We start from the raw sequence: 25,582 nt of genomic DNA, 5'->3' as shown, positions 1-25,582 counted from the left end.
CAAAACCTGGAGCTTCCTCTGTGGCCCTGCATGGCATGCAGTGACTCCCCTCTGAGATCCAACAAATTTATGTGATTACAAGCTTAAACCCAAGAGGACTTTCAAGATGGCTGAGGGTAAGACGTGGAGATCACCTTCCTCCCCACAAATACATCAAAATACATCTACATGTGGAACAGCTTCTACAGAACATCTACTGAACGCTGGCAGAAGACCTCAGACTTCCCAAAAGGCAAGAAACTCCCCACGTACCTGGCTGTGTGGTTGACAGGATCTTGGTGCTCTGGCCGGGTGTCAGGCCTGAGCCTCTGAGGTGGGAGAGCCGAGTTCAGGATACGGGAGCACCAGAAACCTCCCGGCCCCATGTAATATCAATCGGCGAGAGCTCTCCCAGAGATCTCCGTCTCAATGCTAAGACCCAGCTCCACTCAACAACCAGCAAGCTCCACTGCTGGACACCCTATGCCAAACAACTAGCAAGACAGGAACACAACCCCACCCATGAGCAGAGAGGCTGCCTAAAATCATAATAAGTTCACAGACACCCCAAAACATACCACCGGACATGGTCCTGCCCACCAGAAAGACAAGATCCAGCCTCATCCACCAGAACACAGGCACCAGTCCCCTCCACCAGGAAGCCTACACAACCACTGAACCAACGTGACCCACTGGGGGCAGACACCAAAAAAACGGGAACACAGTAAGTTAAGCAAAATGAGAAGACAGAGAAATATACAGCAGATGAAGGAGCAAAGTAAAAACCCACCAGACCAAACAAATGAAGAGGAAATAGGTAGTCTACCTGAAAAAGAATTCAGAGTAATGAGAGTAAAGGTGATCCAAAATCGTGGAAACAGAATGGAGAAATTACAAGAAACGTTTAACAAGGACCTAGAAGAACTACAGAGTAAACACACAATGATGAATGACACAATGAATGAAATTAAAAACTCTCCAGAAGGAATCAATAGCAGAATAACTGAGGCAGAAGAACAGATAAGTGAACTGAAGATAAAATAGTGGAAATAACTATCACAGAGCAGAATAAAGAAAAAAGAATGAAAAGAATTGAGGACGGTCTCAGAGACCTCTGGGACAACATTAAACACACCAACATTCGAATTATAGGGGTCCCAGAAGAAGAAGACAAAAAGAAAGGGTCTGAGAAAATATTTGAAGAGATTATAGTTGAAAACTTCCCTAATATGGGAAAGGAAATAGTCAATCAAGTCCAGGAAGCGCAGAGAGTCCCATACAGGATAAATCCAAGGAGAACCACGCCAAGACACATATTAATCAAACTATCAAACATTAAATACAAAGAAAAAATATTAAAAGCAGCAAGGGAAAAGCAACAAATAACATACAAGGGAATCCCCATGAGGTTAACAGCTGATCTTTCAGCAGAAACTCTGCAAGCCAGAAAGGAGTGGCAGGACATATTTAAAGTGATGAAAGGGAAAAACCTACAACCAGGATTACTCTACCCAGCAAGGATCTCATTCAGATTCAACGGAGAAATTAAAACCTTTACAGACAAGCAAAAGCTAAGAGAATTCAGCACCACCAAACCAGCTTCACAACAAATGCTAAAGGAACTTCTCTAGGCAGGAAACACAAGAGAAGGAAAAGACCTACAATAACAAACCCAAAACAATTAAGAAAATGGTAATAGGAACAAACATATCGATAATTACCTTGAATGTAAATGGATTAAATGCTCCAACCAAAAGACACAGACTGGCTGAATGGATACAAAAACAAGACCCATATATATGCTGTCTACAAGAGACCCACTTCAGACCCAGGGACACATACAGACTGAAAGTGAGGGGTTGGAAAAAGATATTCCATGCAAATGGAAATCAAAAGAAAGCTGGAGTAGCAATTCTCATATCAGACAATAGTCTTTAAAATAAAGACTGTTTGTTACAAGAGACAAAGAAGGACACCACATAATGATCAAGGGATCAATCCAAGAAGAAGATATAAAAATTGTAAATATTTATGCACCCTGCATAGGAGCACCTCAATATAAAGGCAAATCCTAACAGCCATAAAAGGGGAAATCAACAGTAACACAATCATAGTAGGGGACTTTAATACCTCACTTTCACCAACAGACAGATCATCCAAAATGAAAATAAATACGGAAACACAAGCTTTAAATGACACATTAAACAAGATGGACTTAATTGATATTTATAGGACATTCCATCCAAAAACAACAGAAAACACTTTCTTCTGAAGTGCTCATGGAACATTCTCCAGGTTAGATCATATCCTGGGTCACAAATCAAGCCTTGGTAAATTTAAGAAAATTGAGATCGTATCAAGTACCTTTTATGACCACAACACTATGAGACTAGATATCAATTACAGGAAAAAAAAAAACTAAAAAATACGAACACATGGAGGCTAAAGAATACGCTACTAAATAACCAAGAGATCACTGAAGAAATCAAAGAGGAAATCAAAAAATACCTAGAAACAAATGACAATGAAAACACAATGACCCAAAACCTATATGGGATGCAATAAAAGCAGTTCTAAGAGGGAAGTTTATAGCAATACAATCCTATCTCAAGAAACAAGAAAAATCTCAAATAAACAACCTAACATTACACCTAAAGAAATTAGAGGAAGAAGAACAAAGAAACCCCAAAGTAGCAGAGGGAAAGAAATCCTAAAAATCAGGTCAGAAATAAAAGAAAAAGAAATGAAGGAAACCATGGCAAAGATCAATAAAACTAAAAGCTGGTTCTTTGAGAAGATAAACAAAATTGATAAACTCAATTGATAGTCTTGACAGACTCATCAAGAAAAAAAGGGAAAAGACTCAAATCAACACAATTAGAAATGAAAAAAGAGAAGTAACAATAGACCCTGCAGAAATAAAAAGGATCATGAGAGATTACTACAAGCAGCTATATGCCAATAAAACAGACAACCTGGAAGAAATGGACAAATTCTTAGTAAAGTGCAACCTTCCGAGACTAAACCAGGAAGAAATAGAAAATATAAACAGACCAATCAGAAGCACTGAAATTGAAACTGTGGTTAAAAATCTTCCAACAAAAGCCCAGAACCAGATGGCTTCACAGGCAAATTCTATCAAACATTTAGAGAAGAGCTAACACCTATCCCTCTTAAACTCTTCCAAAATATAGCAGAGGGAGGAACACTCTCAAACTCATTGTACGAGGCCACCATCACCCTGATACCAAAACCAGACAAAGATGTCACAAAAAAGAAAACTACAGGCCAATATCACTGATGAACACAGATGCAAAAATCCTCAACAAAAATACTAGTAAACAGAATCCAACAGCACATTAAAAGGATTATACACCATGATCAAGTGGGGTTTATCCCAGGAATGCAAGGATTCTACAGTATATGCAAATCAGTCAATGTGATACACCATATTAACAAACTGAAGGATAAAAACCATATGATCATCTCAATAGATGCAGAAAAAGCTTTCGACAAAATTCAACACCCATTTATGATAAAAACCCTCCAGAAAGTAGGCATAGAGGGAACTTACCTCAACATAATAAAGGCCATACGTGACAAACCCACAGCCAACATCGTTCTCAATGGTGAAAAACTGAAACCATTTCCACTAAGATCAGGAACAAGACAAGGTTGCCCCCTCTCATCACTATTATTCAACATAGTTCTGGAATTTTTAGCCACAGAAATCAGAGAAGAAAAAGAAATAAGAAGAATCCAAATCAGAAAAGAAGCAGTAAAACTGTCACGGTTTGCAGATGACATCATACTATACATAGAGAATCCTAAAGATGTTACCAGAAAACTACTAGAGCTAATCAATGAATTTGGTAAAGTAGCAGGATACAAAATTAAGGCAGAGAAGTCTCTTGCATTCCTATATACTAATGATGAAAAATCTCACACAGAAATGGGAGTGTTTCCCATTTACCACTGCAACAAAAAGAATAAAATACCTAGGAATAAACCTACCTAAGGAGACAAAAGACCTGTATGCAGAAAGTATAAGACACTGATGAAAGAAAGTAAAGATGATACAGACAGATGGAGAGATATACCATGTTCTTGGACTGGAAGAATCAACATTGTGAAAATGACTATACTACCCAAAGCAATCTACAGATTCAATGAAATACCTATCCAACTACCAATGGCATTTATCACAGAACTAGAACAAAAAATTGCACAATTTGTATGGAAACACAAAAGACCCCGAATAGCCAAAGCAATTTTGAGAAGAAAAACGGAGCTGGAGGAATCAGACACCTGGACTTCAGACTGTACTACAAAGCTACAGTAATCAAGACAGTATGGCACTGGCACAAAAACAGAAATATAGATCAATGGAACAGTATAGAAAGGCCAGAGATAAACCCACACACATATGGTCCCCTTATCTTCGATAAAGGATGCAAGAATATACAATGGAGAAAAGACCACCTCTTCAATAAGTGGTGCTGGGAAAACTGGACAGCTACATGTAAAAGAATGAAATTAGAACACTCCCTAACACCATACACAAAAATAAACTCAAAATGTATTAAAGATCTAAATGTAAGGCCAGACACTATAAAACTCTTTAGAGGAAAACACAGGCAGAACACTCCATGACATAAATCACAGCAAGATCCTTTTTGACCCACCTCCTAGAGGAATGGAAATAAAAACAAAAATAAACAAATGGGACCTAACGAAACTTAAAAGCTTTTGCACAGCAAAGGAAAGCATAAACAAGATGAAAAGACAACCCTCTTAATGGGAGAAAATATTTGCAAATGAAGCAACTGACAAAGGATTAATCTCCCAAATATACAGGCAGCTCATGCAGCTCAATATCAAAAAAACAAACAACCCAATCCAAAAATGGGCAGAAGACCTAAATAGACATTTGTCCAAAGAAGATATACAGATTGCCAACAAACACATGAAAGGATGCTCAACATCACTAATCATTAGAGAAATGCAAATCAAAACTACAATGAGGTATCACCTCACACCAGTCAGAATGGCCAGCATCAAAAAACCTACAAACAATAAATGCTGGAGAGGGTGTGGAGAAAAGGGAACCCTCTTGCACTATTGGTGGGAATGCAAATTGATACAGCCACTGTGGAGAACAGTATGGTGGTTCCTTAAAAAACTAAAAATAGAACTACCCTACAACCCAGCAATCCTACCACTGGGTATATACCTGGAGAAAACCATAATTCAAAAAGAGTCATGTACCACAATGTTCACTGCAGCACTATTTGCAATAACCAGGACATGGAAGCAACCTAAATGTCCATCGACAGATGCATGGATAAAGAAGATGTGGCACATATATACAATGGACTATTGCTCAGCCATAGAAAGCAACGAAATTGAGTTATCTGTAGTGAGGTGGATGGACCTAGAGTCTGTCACACAGAGTGAAGTAAGTCAGAAAGAGAAAAACAAATACCATACACTAACACATATACATGGAATCTAAAAAAAAAAATGGTTCTGAAAAACCTAGGAGCAGGACAGGAATAAAGATGCAGACGTAGAGAATGGACTTGAGGACATGGAGAGGGGGAAGGGTAAGCTGGGACGAAGTGAGAGAGTGGCATGGACATATATACACTACCAAATGTAAAACAGATAGCTAGGGGGAAGCAGCTGCATAGCACAGGGAGTCAGCTCGGTGCTTTGTGACCACCTAGAGGGGTGGGATAGGGAGGGTGGGAGGGAGACGCAAGAGGGACGGGATATGGGGATATGTGTATGCATATAGCTGATTCACTTTGTTGTACAGCAGAGGCTGGCACAGCATTGTGAAGCAACTGTACTCCAATAAAGATGTTAAAAACATATGTATGTTTTTTAAAAAGAAGCTATAAAATGCCTGGTATTCAATAAACGGCAGCGATCATAACTACTGGCCATTACCAAGGACTACGTAAGATTCTAAAGGATGGTTCTCAATCATGGCTACATATCAAAATCCCTTATGAAGGTTTTTAAACATACAGATGCCTGAAACTCCCTCCATACTTAGTGGATCTCCTAATATGGGCACCAGGTAAGACAACTTAGGTGAGATAATACAAACGGTCAGACTGCCAAATCAGATTCAACAGGAATTACAGATCTTACCCAATATCAAGGTAAATAAGGACTCAAAGGATATAAACAACAGCAAAATATGAGCTAAGCATTCTTTCCTTAGAGAGGTCTGAAACTGTCAGGTGTAGGTGCCTGTAACTATCCTTCTTTTTCCTGTATAAGGATGCATGTTGGTCCACACTGAATATGAAAAGTGTAAGCAAAGGATGAAGTGCAATGCTTGAACAGAAGGAGCCATTTTGATTATGGAACATCTGCTTTTTATACCCCATTAATTACATAGCTCACATGACATTTTCCAGCACGCTGTGCCCAATAAATTCATAAATTCCAGGCTTCTTTACAATAAGCAACCTAGACAGACCTGGTCCATCTTACTAGTAACATTCCACAGGTAAGGACATCCCATTTAGCAAATACCGTTAATGTGTTTGACAGCAGGTCAGTCATTAGTATGTTTACAAAAGACCTGATTCAAATCTTTCCTTCTCAATAGGTGATACAACTTACAGGAACTGGAACCACGTAACTATACCTTTTCCAGTTCCAATTTATCGTTTCTGGACTTATTTGAATAAAATTTGTTTTGAACAAAGATATGTAGGGGCTGACATTCAGAGTGTCCCAAAAGTCTTAGGGCAGTTTTAAGCTTTAAATAGCTGAAATTGATCTTTAAAAAGTGTAAAACTACCCTAAGTCTTTGGCACCCTGTTTTATTTCATTTTATGAATGAGGAAATTAAAGCAGTAATAGTTTGTTGTTGTTTTGTGTTTGGGGTTTTCTTTTGGGGGAGTGGGGAGGGTTTTTGGACAGATAAAACAGCAATGCAGTCTTCCAAGTGCCCATAACTGAGAACTATCCTGTTCCACAGGGCATGCACTCAGTTCTCTCATGTAATATGCCACGGTATGCTTATCCAAATAAAACGATGTGTGTAATCTGTTTTTGCAGATATTCCATTGACAGAAGCAGTGACCCTGGAAGGTTCTTCTATGTTGACATTACAACAGGTGCCCTAATGACTGCGAGACCCCTTGACCGGGAAGAGTTTTCTTGGCATAATATCACTGTCCTTGCTATGGAAATGAGTAAGTAAAACAAAAAAACTGCTCTCCATACAGTGACAAAACAGAAGCACTGGAGAAAGTGGAAGTTTCTAGAGCTTGTTGAAACAAAAATTATCTTCTTTATGGAAAGGAATGGAAATCCTGGTTTATGCAAGTGAATGAATGTATTTAGTTCAAATACTTATTGAGGATCTTCTATATACCTAATCCTGTGCTAGAGGTAAACACACACAAACAAAACATGCAAAAGCAGGACAAAAAATAGCATCCTTAAACCAAAGAGCTAGACCTCTATATGAAGAAAAGGGACAACTCCTGAGAACTCTAAGAGGCTTTCAATCTTTAATAAGATTAGGAATGCTCAAATAGTATAAAATATTATTATTGGATGAAAGGAAACATATCACCCTTATTACACACATACATTTAAGAATTTCAGACATCTTACAACAAAAGACAGACTAACATAAACTTAAAAATAAAATCAAAACTAACATAAACTAAATTAACATATTTATTATAATCTCAACACAAATTAGATTATATACTACTACATTCCATATTTTTCATAACACCTAGTGATGAGAAAGATTAAGGGAAATGACAAATACTAACATATTGGCAGAAGTATGTACAGCCATTCATGAGAGCAATTTGGTAACTAATCTTTGTATTAAGATCCCCCAATATATTCATACTCTTTTTCTCAAGAATTCTCCTTTAATAATTATCTTAAGGAAATAATCATAAATATTAACAAAGATCTATGTACCCAAATGTCCACTGCATTGTTATTTTAAAATAGGGAATTACCTAAATGTCTAATAATAGGAGTTTGATTAAATAAATTATGGTACAGCCACAGTAAAATGAGACTATCATGTTGATATTAATACCCATGCTTTCAAAGTATATTTCAATGACAAGGATAATCTTGTCCTAAAATATTAAAGCTCTAAATTCAACTTTATTTTTTTTTAATTTCAGTGCATGTGTGTGTATATGTGTGTGTGTGTGTGTGTGTGTGTGTGTGTGTGTGTATTGGAGAGTTTGGACACGTAATATACATAACATACAATGGAGCTCTCTGGTGGTAGGACTATGGATCACATTTATTCTGTTTTTCTGAATTTTTCATTATTCCTTGTATAAACAAGCACCACCAAGTTACAATGAAAAAAATGTAAATATGGCAGCACTTTTGGTAACCAAGCAATAGAAATATTCAGGAGAAAAACACAGTATAGACATTTGAAAGAAGAAAAATGAACCAAAAGAACAGGGCATTCTGAGGTTTAATACAATTATTTACTAAGCATAATTTCTGTGTCTTATGATTTCTATTTTGTCTTCCTGGGATGGTGGCCAAAACAGAAAAAGGCAGGAGGGGCACTAGTGGGGCTGTGAAATTATCTTTGTGTGGTAACGCCAAGCAAAAGACAGACCAAAAGGACATATTTCCCCATAAGTGACTACGAGTAACTTCTCCTACCCCAGCCAAAGATACAGATTTGGTGTGTGTTTGATCCTATAATATCTCCCTTAGTCCACAGGTGGAAATAAATGTGCAGTGTTATCTGTAATCCCATGAATAACTTGAAACCTTCTGAAACAGTAATTCAAAGAACTGATTACAGGTTTTCCCACTACCCAAAAGTAAAGTGTTCCTATGAAACCTTTTGTAAGCCAAAATGTTGTAAAACGAAGAAGCAATTACATTAGGACACATCTTGCTAACGGATGAGCAAAATAAAAAGCACAAATGCTCACAGACACAGTTCAAAGATATGGCAGCTTGATGCTGAGTATAGTTCCTGGGGAAAGAGCTTGTTGGTGCCACTCTCACTGCTCAGGGTGCGACCTGCCTTCAATTCTAGAATCTGAAGCAAGAGCCAAGTGAGAGATTCAAAACCTCTTTTTAAGATTCATTTTGTGATACCTGCTCCCCCAGAGTCTCATCCCTCCCCTCAACCTCCTGATATCACACACACTCTCCAACACAAAACTCGTCCTGCCCATGCTTATGTTCTGGCCACACTCTTAATAGGCAACCCCTGCATCCTTGTGTTGCTATTTCCATGTACTTTACCCATTCCTTTAAAAACCAGAATGAGGAGGTAAATACCTATTCCAACAAAGAGCTGCTTTCTTGCATTTCTGAACCCTCCTCACCTTTTGGTTTTTGTTTGTTTTGTGTGTGCTTTTAGACAATCCTTCCCAGGTTGGAAGCGTTCCTGTCACAATCAAAGTCTTAGATGTGAATGACAATGCTCCAAAGTTCCCCAGATTCTATGAAGCTTTTGTCTGTGAGAATGCCAAAGCAGGGCAGGTAAGGCAGCCTGTGAGGGTGCACCTGGGTGAACCCCCAACATGTGGAAACGACTGTTTCAGATAACCAGATTTGCCATCAAAGAAATTTAGACTCCAGAAACTAAGTTTACAAAAGAGAGTCCCCAACTTCTGTACATCATGTTGCAACAGTTTATTTGTTAAGACAACTATTTCGAGCCTCCATTACATTTTATAGTCTAAACAAGGTTGTGAATCAAGGGGGCTTACTCACCTGTGAAGCCAGGTAGTTAGTTACCCACCCTGTAACTGAACTGTATGGAACCAACTGCAGTAACATGGGCTCTGGGTCCTGGAAATGAGGGACCATGGAGATGAAGATCGGCAGAAATAAAGGAGAGGCTTTTTCTCATTTTAGCACTCATCCTTGAAAGTGTTTGTAGTAAGGAAAGTTTAGTTTTTATATCTTCCTACCTCCCTTCCTTCTGGCAGCAAGTTTACAGACTGCCTGCCCTATTCTGAGAACACTTCGTTACCTAGAATTACCTACTCTCTCCCCTCCCTCAATTAAAACATCCATTTTCTTAGTACCACTCATGTCATGTAAAGTTTTGAAAGGAAAGGCATCTGAAGGAACAAATTTCTACTTATTTGAAACAGCTTTAGTTTCATAATCTTCAGATATATTTGTGTATTTTTTTTAAGTCTGCTTTTAAACCTAAATGAATATTGGGTTGACTAAATCCCAAGTGGTGTAACTGAAAAACATCCAAACTGTGCTTGGAATGGCCACGTTATTAATGTATGTGTCAGGCTGCTGCCCACCCTTCCATACCTCAGATCACAGGCAATCTCTCCTCTTCTGCTCCTGCTTTTGTAAGACTCTTCAATCCTCCCTAATGTATTTCCCCCGAGCATATTTTGTGGTCCTGTGGATTCCGGTTTGGGGGCGTTGGGTGCACATGGCAAGGACACACGCTTTGGTAATTCAGGCTTTCCGACTGTAACACAGCTTTTGCTTCCACTTCTCTCTCTCTCCTGCAACATCCCACTGCACAGACTCTGTCTATACAACCAAAACTTTTATTAGCTTCCTGAACTCACCAAAGATTGACTTAACGCATCTTTACCATTCTACTCAGTCAAAGAAAAAGTGACTCCCTTGTTCCAGAGGAAAAAAAATGTGTCCTGTAGTCCTTCTCATCTAAATTATCTCATCCATTGATTCTTGAAACCCACTGCAATGGTCTATAGCATGCCTAAACTTTTTATCAACAAGTCTAAGATAATACTACTTCCATATCTATTGAATTTCTAGTCTAGAAAGACCTGAAATATTATGCAGCTAATAAAGTTACAATGAAGACTTTCCAGCATAAGAAATTATCTGTGTTATTATAAGAAAGGAGGTATAGAAACTACATGTACATGCTTGAAGTTATGTAAAACTGTATCTGCATGTGAACAAAAATTGGGAGGCAGGATGCAAAAATAGCAATAGTTACTGTGCTAAGGTAGTTGAGATTTGAGTGAAGGGATTTGGGACTTTATTTTAATAATTTTTTTATTGTAACATGACAATTTACTTATATATTATAGAAACAGCATACATAAATTTTTGTTTTATGTAAGATTATCATTATAATATGACAAACATAATACTTTATATTTTAATATAACAAGAAACTAATTTTTAATCTGTAATATACAGAGTAATAGTAGCACAATAAATTAAACCCCTCATTCCCCAAAAGTGAAACATTTCCTTTCTTAACGGGCTTCAGAATAGAAGGACAGGGGTTTTTTTTATATATAAATTTATTTATTTATTCATTTATTTATTTTTGGCTGCGTTGGGTCTTCATTGCCGCGCGTGGGCTTTCTCTAGTTGCGGCGAGCGGGGGCTACTCTTCGTTGCGGTACGCGGGCTTCTCATTGCAGTGGCTTCTCTTGCTGCGGCGCACGGGCTCTAGGCGCACAGGCTTCAGTAGTTGTGGTACATGGGCTCGGTGGTTGTGGCTCACGGGCTCTAGAGCGCCGGCTCAGTAGTTGTGGCGCACGGGCTTCATTGCTCCGCAGCATGTGGGATCTTCCTGGACCAGGGCTCGAACCCGTGTCCCCTGCACTGGCAAGAGGATTGTTAACCACTGCACCACCAGGGAAGTCCAGAAGGACAGGTTAATAGCATGTTACCACCTCTCTTGTTTTTGCAGCACACAAGCACACCTCCCATTTCTACATTTCTATATACATCTTCTAATTGTCTATTATACAGTCCTTTGAAGCACGGTTTATCTGTGACTTCCAAGTTCAGACCGTGAGCCACAAGTCTATCATAGTCTGTCATATTTGTCATCTTTAGCCCAAGATACGTAAATCCTACTCTTTGATTTTGGCTCTGGGACATGTTTTGAAGATTTTCAAAAGCACGCAGCTCAGTAGGTACGTCTGGTTTATGAAGAATCAGGCCTCCTTGTGTTAGATTTGTCATACACTGTCGTTAGCTTTGTATCTGCCGAGTTGGGATGTGTGCTTTCCCCTTAGGGAGAAAGGAAGCCCAGAAAGAAATCAGACAACGTCTTTGGTGCAGGCTGAGGGCGGCATGAAACCTGCTGAGCAGAATCTTGAATGGCAAGTGGGGCTGAGGATGAAATCAGACCTGCCAGGAGAGGGGAGGCCAGGAGAGCAGGCTCTGGTGCTCCCGACCTGTATCATCGGTCACCCATTCTTTAAAGCCCTGTAACCAACCCATCATATGCCTCAGGTCCCCACATCACCAATATACATATATACAATTTCATAGGTCAGATGTTCTGAAATGACTTTCTGTTTGCCAAGTTATACATAATCACCGATTTATAACATTCCTGAAGAAACATGTCTTCACGTGTTTGGCCCCATGCGCAAGATGGAACGTACAGGATTTGTCTCGGCAGGAATGGGGCAGTGGGGTGACCTCGTGTACGAGCAGCACTGACACCAGGCTGGACTGTGGGGCAGATTTATCTTCAGTGCTCTCCTGATCCCTCCCCTTTATTGCAACTCCATCCCCCCGACCTTTCGATTCAACAGAGCCCCGCTGCCAGTTGGGTTCACCAGGAGGCATAAATGAGATAGAGCTCTGGTCTAAGATGTTTATTAAGGCATGCCCTTGGGGCCAACGCCCGTGGAAGGGAAGAACTTCTGCAGGACTGGGCAAAAGGAGAAGTCCAGCTGCAGTGCAGACCCACTAACAGCCCTGGATGACTTCACAGAATTCTAGGACTAGGGTTCTCCTGAGGTGAGATGGGATGGCCAGGCTTTATACTATCACATCAGTCACTGGATATGGATTGTCCTGGAAGGATGTGGTGACTGTGGGTAGGTGGCTCTCAGCAACTGAGGCAACCGCCAAAGAGACTGACAGTTGAAGGCATCAAGTCCCTCACTGAAGGGGGTCTGAGCAACACCATGCTTACCAGCAGGCCCCTTGCTGGAAGCTTTCCCCTCTGTTATTTCATCTTCCACATACTGTGAGGATAGCATTACCTCCTTAATTTACAGATGAAGAAAGACGAAGCAAGCCCACCTCAGCCCTCCAGCTGACCTTGAATGTTCCATTTTCTACCCTGTTAATAGCCGGCTTTTGACAGCAGGAGTGTGGTGTCTACAGGGCCAGGCCCGAGAGGGGTGGGGGGATTCTGTGCCGTTGGTTGGCGGGAGAGCAAACACACAGGAGGGAGACCACCCCTTCGACTCCTGTCCTATATCCCCCCACTCTGCCTGCCAGTGTTGCAACTGTGTCACTTCTCACTGTTTTCTTTAGGAACTTTTCCATCCTGATCTTCATAACCTTCATGGTAACTTACGACTTTGAAAAACACGTGGAAAAGGCAAAATTTTGGCCAAAGAGCTCAAGAGGAAGCTACCCCACCTCTTGCTCTCCTCAGCCCCAAGCCTTGCTTCTGACTCCAGTCTGTTCTATACAGCCCACCCTGGGGGTCTTGTGCTCTACACTTTGCCTAGCTCCCCTCCCTGCCAACAAAGAGTGACTGCTCTGCGACCCATCCCCTCACGTCTGTTTTCCATTAACCTGATACAATCAATGTAGTGTCTGCTTACTTCCCACTAGGTACTGGTCATTTTTAAACAGAGGCCTCTCAAAGATAGCAATCTGACCATGAAATATTAACCCAAATGTGAGGCTAAGAAGGTGAGGCGAGGGCACAAAAGAACTGGGAAACAGGCAGGACCTTGTGGCATCCCAGAATTATTTCACTCAAAGTCTTCTGTTTCAGCTGCCTAAAAAGGGCCAGACCTGGGGTGAGAATAGTGTGTTATGTCGATGTCTAACATCTGAGGCATTCAGGTATCATCTACCCTGTGCCTGTTAACACACTCAGGCCCAACAATAAACCAAAATTCAATTCTGCACCATGTGATGGCACAGAGACTGCCGAGGGAAGTTTCAGGATGTCCTCATTGGGTAAAACAACCTACTACTAGATTTCAGGGTTTGGGACCCCCCCTGCCCTTGAAGCTTTTCTTTTGACTCTGACTCGCCTGATTTCGTGTCCCTCCCTCAGCTGATCCAGACAGTGAGTGCAGTGGACCAAGATGACCCACGCGACGGCCAGCACTTCTACTACAGCTTGGCTCCTGAGGCTGCTAACAACCCCAACTTCACCGTAAGGGACAACCAAGGTAATCAGCTGCCTGCCGATGCTCTTCTACAGCGTGGGCTGGAAGCTTTGGGTTCCTGTACCATGCAAACAGTGTCAGAGGTCACCTGCTCTTGAACAGCACGAAAGACATTCATGTTAATTTGTACGGTCTTTTAAAGTTTTGTTTCAGAACATCAAAGACAAAGAACGTCCTCTGCTGATTCTGAAACTTTTACTCAGTCAGTCAGTTCACTCAAACATTGGAGCACGGGCTCTGGGCCAGACACTGTGCGAGGCACACAGGCTTCCTTCATCCCCACAGAGAGCAGCCATGTTTGTATGTTCTTTAACTACAGGAAGAATCTGAGAAAGCTGACAGAAAGAGGCCCAAGGAGAAAAACCTGAGTGAACACTTCTAAGCAAGGATCAAAGGGGGAAACAGTGAGAGCTCCCAGAACAAAAAGGAGACAAAGGCTAAGTAACCTTTGAGTTACTTAAGAGCAAAGGACAAATACAGGAACACAACGGGTAGTTCTGGCACCGAAACCACTTTATTATCTTGGAATGATTAAGAAAGAACAGTCAGGTGGGGTTCCCTATTCCAGAAAGTGCTTCCCTCTACATCTTTGCTGGAATGGAATTCTAGACCCCTCTACTCCAAAAAGCATTCAGACCAGCTAAGGAGTTCACAGACCTAGCACACTCTTCACTGGGCACAGATGGGAAAAGGAGGGGCTTCTGTACTCTGGCCAGAAGATTTTCAGAGAAAGGTCAGAGCAAGTGAAAAAATAATTTAAATCTGTCAAGTGAACCCCTTATGTTGCTAACTGCTACCAACTAGCTGTTTGACCTTGGAGAGGGAGGGCATCACTTCTCTGGGCTGTGGTGGCCTCATTTTTATTCCAATTCTAAAGTGCTGTCACTTTATAACAATCTAAACAAAGGGTAACAAAAAGTCATGATTTAGGCATGCCTAGTCTTAGTCCAAAAATCAATTGTTTGGGACTTAAAGTATTAAATCCACCCCACACGATATTCTGCGATTAAAACTAGAGAATATCAAACCTGTTTTCTTCTAAATGGAAAGCATCCTTCCAAGTCATCCCTTTAATCATCTACATAAAATCATCAAATCACTATGATAATTCTGAAAGGAAGAGTAATATAAATTACAACAACAGGAGTGCTACAATTAAATATCCTGATATTTTTTACTGGGTCAAATTTTGAATTATTCATTTATCTGCTTCACTTGGAAACCCTTCCTGCAAAAAGTTGTTTCAGACCCTTCAGGATAGGTTTTTTTTTTTTGGCCGTGCCACAAGGCTTGCGGGATCTTAGTTCCCAGACCAGGGATCAAACCCATGGCCCCTGCCCCTGCAGTGGAAGCATGGAGTCCTAACCATTGGACCACCAAGGAATTCCCTACGATAGGTTTCATAGTAGAAACCCTGGGGAAAAAAATAATACATTATACTGTTTCTTCAAATTTTCAGCTAAGTGTCACTCTATTCCTCCACTCTGATATTCGTCTGAATCAATACAGAAACAATATGCATCAAAATGCTGCAAATTTCTTAACAATGACTTTGGGCACCAATTCATGGAGCCAATACCTTAAAAAGATGGGCCCCTGGAACCTGATTACTGTAAAAAGAAATGACTCATCTCTTGGAAGGTTTTTGTCAAAACGGAAGTCAGAACATCTTCAATAGAAAGAATGAACTCTTAATCTCCTCATGACAATTTATCCCTCGAGTATCCTTTACTGAGGCTCATTAAAAAAACTGACCAACACCTGATGTGGTGGATCTACTGTCCAGCCTTCCAACTCCCGTGCCCAAAACATGATATTCATTTATGAACACAACAGTGCATTATTTCAAGTAAAGCCTTTCTTTATCCCCAAAGCACTGTGAAAAGGACTGTCCATATACTTCACAGTTTCACACGCATTTTCCCATACTTTGCTTTATTTGATATTTATAATAATCCTGGGCTTCCCTGGTGGCGCAGTGGTTGAGAATCTGCCTGCTAATGCAGGGGACACGGGTTCGAGCGCTGGTCTGGGAAGATCCCATATGCCTCGGAGCAGCTGGGCCCGTGAGCCACAATTGCTGAGCCTGCGCGTCTGGAGCCTGTGTTCCGCAACAAGAGAGGCCGCGACAGTGAGAGGCCCACGCACCGCGATGAAGAGTGGCCCCCGCTTGCCGCAACTGGAGAAGGCCCTCGCACAGAAACGAAGACCCAACACAGCCAAAAATAAATAAATAAATAAATAAATTTAAAAAAACAAAAACAAAACAAAAAAAATAATCCTATAAGGTCTTAAGAAAGTTACTAATGCCTCTGATGATTCTCATTATCTCATCTGATAGATAAGGAAAGAAAGTAAATGGCCCATGGAATAGAGAGTGAGTAAGCATTAAAATTGGGACTGGAAGTTGAGACCTCCTGTTTTCGCCACACACACACACAAAATTTTTGTGTCACCTTGGATACTATTTCCAAATGGGTTATTCAAGCTCCAGTTATAATATTCAACAAAATTTTGCAAGTGGCTACATTTTGGCAGCTCCTTTGTAGGACTAGTCTCAGCAATGTGATGCTCTGATCGTTTTTCCTTCATCTTAAATAATTCTGAGATCAAGAAATCTATGATGCATAGTAGGCATAATGTAATACTTATATGAAATTCAGCTCTTCTCTGGCTTTCTAAAAGTCTGATGAACTGCTCTTGATGAAAATGAAAAATAAAGAAAGATTTCTGTTCGAGAAAAACTTTACTTCTGACAAAAACAAAACGAAACTGAAACTGTGAAGCAAAATTACTAGTACTTAGCTATTAAATCTGGAAAACAGAAAAGAAGATGGATTGTGTGGTAGGTGGAAATATGAATATAATCTTCAGGTTGGTAACCAACTGCTATCTTTCTCCACTGAGAAGGAAATAAGAGGGAAAAGGCCTGTACCAAAGTAGGAAGAGATTTCAATTAGCTGAATAATTTTCAACATTAATGTTACAAAACTAAGTAAGCGGTTACACAGCACAATGGAAGGAGTATGTATTTGGAGTCAAGAGACCAGAGTTCAAATCCCAGCTCTTCTACTAAATTAGTGACTTTGAACCAATTACATAATCTCTCTAGGCCTTAACTCTCACTGTAAAAGGGTGAGATTATCACTATCTCACCAAATGGTGGTAAAGATTAAATGAGATACTGCATGTAAAGTCTAAATACCTTGCACATAAGCTCTCAAAAAACAACTGCTCTCATGATAAAACAAGGGGAGGAGGAGGTGGAAAAGTTAATTAAGGAATTATGTATTAGTCAGAATAGGCTAGGTTAGGCTGCAGGAACAAACAACACCAAAATCTCAGTGGCTTAACACAACTAAAATTAATTCCTTGCTCACATAAAGCTGACTGTGGGTCTGGTGACCAAGGACAGCTGTCCAGGTGTACGCTGCCTGGCTCTCCATCTCAAATGTTCTTTCATATATTACAACAAGGCAAGAGAGCACAAGAATCACATACCAGCTATTATTGATACATGCTGCTGCCCGGAAGTGACACAAATCAGTTTTGCTCATTTTCATCATCTAAAGCAAATGAAACAGACATGCCCAAATTCAAAAGGGTAGAAAAGTATAATCCTTTATTATGTCCAGAAATATTGATATTGGTATGATATCAATAATGTTTACTTTGGTTAGACTCTGAGAATTTTTTGTGAAGTTCTAGACTCTTCCCTGTGAAATGTGAAACACATCCAGAGGACCTTCCACATTGATGATGTTAGCTTTAAGAGTCACTGATTATATGTCCTACCACATCTCTCAAACTTTTCCTCTGCTGAATAAGATACCAGCTTTCCAGAAAATATATGATTTATAAGTCAAACCCACTCAAGAAAACTTGAGAACATAGATTTAAAAAGATCCCAAAACATTACATTAGGCAAATATAAATACAGACAGACAGACAGACACACACACACACACACACACACACATCAGCTTTGTGGAAACATAGAAACAATTTTGCTAATCCCCTTTAAAACTGGGGGAAAGGGGCTTCCCTGGTGGCGCAGTGGTTGAGAATCTGCCTGCCAGTGCAGGGGACACGGGTTTGAGCCCTGGTCTGGGAGGATCCCACATGCCGCGGAGCAACTAGGCCCATGAGCCACAACTACTGAGCCTGCGCGTCTGGAGCCTGTGCTCCGCAACAAGAGAGGCCGCAACGGTGAAAGGCCCGCGCACCGCGATGAAGAGTGGCCCCCGCACCGCGATGAAAAGTGGCCCCCACTTGCCACAACTAGAGAAAGCCCTCGCACGAAATGAAGACCGAACACAGCCAAAAATAAATAAATTTTTTTTAAAAATCCTTCAAAAAAAAAAAAAACTGGGGGAAAAAACTAGTATTGAATTTTCACCAAATTCATATTAATTGCTTAAACTTAGACCACCAATTAGCGGGAAATAACAGGGTGTGTCATATGATTAGGGGATTTCAAATAAGCTTCTGCTAAACGAGTAGGTTCATCAGAAAGCACAGGAGCTGGTGACTGCATTTCAAAGGCATAAAAGAAAACAGCAGAAGACTTGAACTCCAGCCAAAGTGGCAAAAATAAGCAATGTGCCACAGCCACGTGGGCTCCTCAGCATTCTTTTCCTGGGGGCACAAAGCAGCACGGGGCCTTGGAAAGCTGCTGAGCTAGAACAAACAGGGACCACAAGTCGCCAGTGACTGTTCATTTCTGTCAAGTTCCCCCAGGGACATTTCAGTTAGATCTGAAGTCTGACAGTTCGCCCTGGGCACTTTGTCACAAAGGGTAAGACAGACTCTCAAAAAAGGTCTCTCTCCTAGGCCTCAGGGTTTTCCCTAGAAGCAAGCAAAAATCTTGGTTTCTGAATCCAACTGCTGATCCCAACAAACCCAACAGCGGCTGTAGCTAACCGCCTCCAGGGCATGCTGTCCCTTCTCTCTCCTTCCCCACCCAGTTCCTGCCCCCTTGCTTTCCTCAATCCAAAAAATTAATTCTCTTGTTGGTTCTTTCGTTTTCCTCTTCCCTCTCCTTTTTCGATCCTGGAACCCCTGTCTTCTTCAGATAACACTGCCCGGATTCTAACTAGGAGGTCTGGCTTCCGGCAGCAGGAGCAGAGTGTCTTTTACCTGCCCATCCTGATATCGGACAATGGGCAGCCGGTGCTGAGCAGCACGGGCACGCTGACTGTCCAGGTGTGCAGCTGTGACGACGACGGCCACGTCCTGTCCTGCAGCCCCGAGGCCTACATGCTCCCAGTCAGGCTGAGCCGCGGCGCCCTCATCGCCATCCTGGCCTGCATCTTTGTCCTCTTAGGTGAGTAAGTGGCTCCTCTCCATTCTGTGGGGTCCTGCCAGTGCTTACCTAGATACCATTCCGTTATCACCCTGACACAGCTGGCCAGAACTGGTTTTCCACACTGTGCTTATTGAAAAGGTGGGAGAGTAAGGCTGGGAAAAAGTGAAGAACTTGGAGACAGTCCCTTCCTTCAAGGAACTCATGGCCTCTGTGGCCAAATCAAAGCACATATATTTATCAAGCATCTACTGTAGGCCAGGCTGCCGTTCTAGGTGCTGGGATTAATAAGACAGAAATGCCCCAGCCTTCACAGAGCTTACTTCAAAATAAAGCAAGTTCATTTTGACATCATAGAACCTATATAATAATTTTGGACAGGATATGATGATCACCTCTTCTAACCCCCTCATTTCAGGTAAGTAGTAGCTAAATCACAAAGAGGTAGTGACGGGCCCAAGGCCAAATCTCAGTGGCAGAGCCAGGGCTGAAACACAGGCAGGCCCCGCATTGCGCATCCCTGTATCTGAGCAGTACGGCCTTTCTCCCAAATGTTCATCCCCAGATTCAGGAGGTGGTAAGTGTTACAGAGAAGGGAAGAGGGAGAGGGAGTCCTGAGAGGACAGGAGACAGGGGTGGGTGCCATTTTAACTAGGGTGGTCGGGGAGGACCTCACTGATACGACGACCTCTGAGCAGAGATCTGAAAAAAGGGGCAGAGTGAACCACATGGATATCTGGGAGGGTAAGCTGTTTGGGGGCGTTAGCACCCCCCCTCCCTGGGTACCGTGGCCTCTAACCAGGGCCAGTTTGCCTCTACTGGTGAAATAAAGATGTGATGACAGGCCAGTGGGAGAGCACTACTGGGATAGGGGATCCTTTCTTCTTCATCTAAAGTCATACTGCAAAGCAGCTCCCTACTCCCTTGTACCAAGGCCATTCATGCTATTATCCTCAAAATCCACACTCAAAACAAACACATCTAAACCAATTCCTGAAACCAAAAAAATATCTGTACATATCTCCCAACTCTTCTGACTGAAATAATTCACAGCATACTTATTTTGCTTAGAGAAAAGCAGACTTAGTAGATAGTAATATTATTCAATATGGAAAAAATTCTGGTAAGGGAAAAGAGTAAAGCACTGAGGATTAAAATTAGAATTTAAGCCCTGATCCCAGGTTTACCTCCAAACCAACAGACTGAGTCAGACCAAAGAAAGGTCTAACTAAAATGTCAGTTGCTTGATTGAATTTCTAGTAGGTCTGTGGAATATGCTTCATGTAGGTCAGTGCTACATGAAGGGAAAAGCAGTATAAAGAAGTAACCTTTCAAAGTCCTTGGATCCCTGGATCAAAGAGGATTGTTATGGCTTCTGGTCCCCTTCTGTACTGACAAATAAAACCCTCCTGCAATTCCCTGAGTGTCCATAAGGTGGCACTGGGAGCCCTTGAGTGCATAACAGGACAACCTGCAAGAGGCCTTTGAAGAAACTTGCTCCTATGAGAAATTTCCAGTCTGGCTGTCCTTACTTCTATCTTAGGAAAATGTCTACATTATAAGTTCACCCTAGCCCACAAACAGTAAAAGAAGCCACCATTTCAGGGGGACTGATTTAAAGGGGCTGGCACAAAGAGGCTCTCAAGTTAGAAGTGGTGTGCAAGGGGCGATTTATTTTGTGCCTCCCAAACCCATTATGTCTTGCCTTTGGAATTGCGCAGAATAAACAGACAGTTTTCAGGACCTAAACCAAGCAAAGCTGTCATAAAATCCTCAGAGTTTTAGGCACTTGCACTTCTAAGAGCGTACATCCCACATTAAATATAATTCATAAAACTGAGTAAGACTGAACTGCAGTTGATTTGTCAAAGAAATACTACATTTTGTGGATAATTATATTAACACATTAATTTTGACTATGGATTTTTTCCATGTTTCAAATATGTATCTAGTTCCTAGAAAATCTCATAGGCCCTATGCACTGTGCCTATAGATCCTAAAGAATAAACATCCCTAGAACTGACTCTCTTCTGTCAGGGAAGCCCTTCAGCTGAATAGGATCATTTTCCCAAAATTTGATTTTCAGGGGGTTATATAATACTTGTTATTTAAATAAATTACCTAAAAATAAGTTACGTAGCAATTTTATTTTTTTCAGATTTCTATAAACTGCCTAATTCTATATCATCAGAATTCTTTCCAGTACAAAGACTTTTCTAATCTTGCTTCCCAGCATTTTCTGAAATACCACACCTAGCACTCCAGTGTCACCTGTGTGGAGGTTTTCCCAGGTCCCCAGGAAGAATTAACTGGCCCCGCTTCTCTATTCTCTGCAAAACTCTTGCAGCTCTATGATAGTCCTATCACCAGTTTCATATTAATCATTAATGTCTATTATCTCCTTAGATTGCACGCCTGTAAAAACAGAAATCCTGTCATATTCTACTTTGTTTCCATTTTGCTTCAGATAATGTCTAAAACATATTTGAGTTTAGTAACTCCTTACTGAATCCCTCAAACACAGCAAGTTCACTCAGAATCCCATTTCTCCACCCTGCATCCATCCAAATCACACCCCAACCTCCAATGCCCAGTTCAAGCCCCCACTTCCTTAAAGTCCTATTAGTCCATTTCTCTGAAATCCCACAGTCCTCTAGTCTATGAGTTACATTTTTGCACAGAGATAAAATACAAGAGTATATAACTGTTTCCTGTGTGTGCATTTTGTCACCCAAGCTATTCAGGAAAATATCATGTATTAACATCATTAACTGCAATTTACAAAAAGCACATTCCACATTCAAGTTTAAAAAACCATTGTTGTTATTTTTTTAAGTCAGTCCATAATCTTACTGGGCATATGACTGTACTCCATTCCCCCCCACCCCTTGGATAAACTGGGCTCTTATTTTGCAGTGTTGTCAAGCTGTCACTGTTCACCAGCTGTAACAAAGCATGCTAGAAAAAAAAAAAATCAATAGCAGTTCTACAGCCAAAACCTCAACACACTTCCTGGAAAACATTTTTACTCACAGAGATAAACGGTTCAATGGGATTACCACCATCTCTCCTTTAAACCCCAGCGAACACATCCTGCGGGGAAAAAAAAAAAACCGTTATGTTGGGATAAAATTTCATCCAAACCTGCAAGGGCACATCTAACAGTGTGGTGCGTCTTTGATAACATGATGAATTATATAAAATGTCACTGCTCATTCCCTCTCTTCCATGAACATCCTTAGATCTAGAAAGTCACAACCATCTCTCTAATGGAAGGCTTTTCTGAGGACTCTGAGTAAACTGGACAAAGACGGTCATTTATGCTCTCTTATTTTTTGGAGAAAACATAAAAAGACTAAGACTTTGGCTCATATTTAACACGTGTCTATACTCATATGAATTAATATATGATCACAACTGACCCTTGAACAATGGTGGGGTGGGGTTAGGGGCCCAGACCTGCCCTGAAGTCATGTATAACTTATAGTCGGCCCTCAGTATCCACGGTTCAGCCTTTGCAGCAACCAACTGCAGTAGTAGTGCAGTATGTATTTATTTTTAAAAATCCACAGCTAAGTGGACCCCAGTAATTCAAACCCATGTTGTTCTAGGGTCCACTGTATATTTACAAAGTAGGATCCTCTTGAGAGGCTAATGTAAAAATGCAGGATTCCACCTATAGAGTAAGGTTTTCACATTATAATAGAGAAACACGTATTCGTCCTTACGTACTCAGAAAACATGATCTGATCCTTAGCATATACTCCACGGCGGGCCACAGGGCTTCGTGCTTTGTTAATGAGATGTTACACTGGGTGGCTGGGTGTACAAACGCACACACATTTCAAAGCGATAAGGTGTGTGCAGAGCCTCTACATGCAACTTCTACTTAAACCACGTGGAAACATGTCACGTAGGGTTCACTCGCCCACAGACTCTCCATCCAGCAGTGCAGGAAGAGTGAGAACAGGGTAGACCCTGTGAGGTCACATAGCCAAACACTGCGCCTGCGCTCCCCACCCAGACAGCCCTTCCCCTACCTGTGCTACTCAAGAGCTCTGGTCTCGGCCCACACGGCCGGGGCTCTTCCGCCAACACCCGGTCCTCTGTGTTTCCGGCAGTGCTGGTGCTGCTCATCCTGTCCATGCGGAGGCACCGGAAGCAGCCGTACATCATCGACGACGAGGAGAACATCCACGAGAACATCGTCCGCTACGACGACGAGGGCGGCGGTGAGGAGGACACCGAGGCCTTCGACATCGCGGCCATGTGGAACCCCCGGGAGGCGCAGGCGGGCGGCACCTCCAAGACGCGGCAGGACATGCTGCCTGAGATCGAGAGCCTCTCCCGCTACGTGCCTCAGACGTGCGCCGTCAACAGCACCGTCCACAGCTACGTCCTGGCCAAACTCTACGAGGCCGACATGGACCTGTGGGCCGCGCCCTTCGACTCCCTGCAGACGTACATGTTCGAGGGGGACGGCTCGGTCGCCGGGTCTCTGAGCTCCCTGCAGTCGGCCGCTTCAGACTCGGAGCAGAGCTTCGACTTCCTGACGGACTGGGGGCCCCGCTTCCGGAAGCTGGCGGAGCTCTACGGGGCGTCGGAGGGGCCCACGCCCCTGTGGTGACGGAAGCCGGGAGGCCGGCGTGCGGCCAAACCCGGCCGTTCTGGGGCGGAGGCTTCGCGGAAGAGGCGCCGCCAACCGCAAGAGCAAGACTGTGCTGGAGAGTGAGGTTGCGGGGGGAGCGGGCGAGCGGAGCTCTCTCTGGGTCAGCTTTACTTGGTTAGATTAAGTTAAATAATCAAAAGGAAACACAGGAAGAGGGGGGCAGAATCTCCAATGACCTTTTCTTCTTTTTTAATTTTTGTGATACTGTATTCAAAGGTGTGGATTCCACGGTTAAGTATGGCGGGCTTGACTTTTCTCCGCTGTTCACTTGGTCATTTTGCCACCTCAGAGAGGCTGTGCTTTTCAGTGCAGAGGTGGCAGTTGAAAGCAAATAGAAAGTTCTACTCTCCTATCCGTTTTTTGTTTTGTTTTATTTTTAATCATGTTTATTCGCCACTTAAAAGTTTTGCTGGCTCATCACACTGCACAAACCCCCATAAAAGAACACTGAAAAATTATTCCTCGGTGAAATTAACCTACTTGTTCTGGAATGGATGCAATTTCTTTTAATCCTTTTAAAACAAGGTTAAGGCCTAATTGACCTTGCATGGGGGGTGGGCAGGGGGGTGGGAGAAGGAAGAGGCATTGACTTTAAGCTCAAGTTTAATGGCTGAACCAAGAGTTGTTGGCATTACAACAAATCCACCTCCATGGAGTTAGAGTGCTCTTTAACTGTGCCCCTGCAAAATTATTCAGAAGGAAACCAGAAAATCTGCCTCTTTTGCACTGTAGACGTCTCTTCCATGTGCCAAATGTGAAGATTAGATTCTACAAATGAAAGCCAAATAAAAAGAAGTATCTGATAAAAGCATGGGTTAGAGGGCTTTCCTAATCTGTGTGAGGTCAATTCAAGGGATGTTTACATACTGTAGATAACCTACTTGAACACAAATCAGTATTATAGAGAATAAATGGATGTAAGAAAATTACATATATAAGTTTTGTATATTTGTTAATAATTTTGGTAATAAATATGATGTACTGCATCTCAGTACCTTAGCACCTCTTTTAATAAAAGTTAAATAGAAGGGAAAGTCTATTGCACATGTGTTTAATTGCTGAGCAGGTAAGAGATGGTTTTGTGATCCTGACCTAGTCTCAGGTTCTTGGGGCTGGGGCTCATTCATCAAACAAAGACAACAGCACAGAAGTATGAGGCTGTGCATTCTATTTCGGTCACTGATCAGATGAACGTATGGTTTAAACTGTAAAGCTGTAAAGCTTTTCATAAATATTCTTCATTTCCCCATCCCTTAAAAGAGCAAAGGATGGTTTGATAACATCAGCAATACAATAGTGAGTTTAGCCGATATTTTTTTTTGTTTTGTGAGAGTGTATTGCACACAGCCACCAATGAAGCAGGCCACTGTGCTACTTTCATCTCTGTTCTGTTGGCAAATCAAATATGTACCAAAAATATGTACAAATATGTACATCTTGTCAATATTGGATGAGCTCACA

At 41.7% G+C, this 25,582-nt stretch overlaps 1 protein-coding gene across 2 annotated transcripts in view; it reads left to right on the top strand.

Moving 5' to 3' along the window:
• The window catches only part of CDH20 (cadherin 20), a 200,631-nt gene extending 175,518 nt beyond the window's left edge, over nucleotides 1–25,113 (top strand). For both annotated transcript variants that reach the window (XM_007191997.2, XM_007191998.2), the window contains 5 exons: nucleotides 7,063–7,199; nucleotides 9,386–9,507; nucleotides 14,033–14,150; nucleotides 19,222–19,473; nucleotides 23,574–25,113. In XM_007191997.2, the coding sequence (XP_007192059.2) occupies nucleotides 7,063–7,199; nucleotides 9,386–9,507; nucleotides 14,033–14,150; nucleotides 19,222–19,473; nucleotides 23,574–24,079 (1,135 nt within the window). In that variant the 3' untranslated portion in view covers nucleotides 24,080–25,113. The remainder of the gene's footprint in view (nucleotides 1–7,062; nucleotides 7,200–9,385; nucleotides 9,508–14,032; nucleotides 14,151–19,221; nucleotides 19,474–23,573) is intronic.
• Nucleotides 25,114–25,582: the final 469 nt, after the last annotated feature.

This window comes from Balaenoptera acutorostrata, chromosome 13 (assembly GCF_949987535.1).
Source record: "Balaenoptera acutorostrata chromosome 13, mBalAcu1.1, whole genome shotgun sequence".
NCBI classification, from domain to species: domain Eukaryota; kingdom Metazoa; phylum Chordata; class Mammalia; order Artiodactyla; family Balaenopteridae; genus Balaenoptera; species Balaenoptera acutorostrata.
The sequence above is the reverse complement of the archived record's forward strand: the minus strand, read 5'-3'. Positions and strand labels throughout refer to the sequence as shown.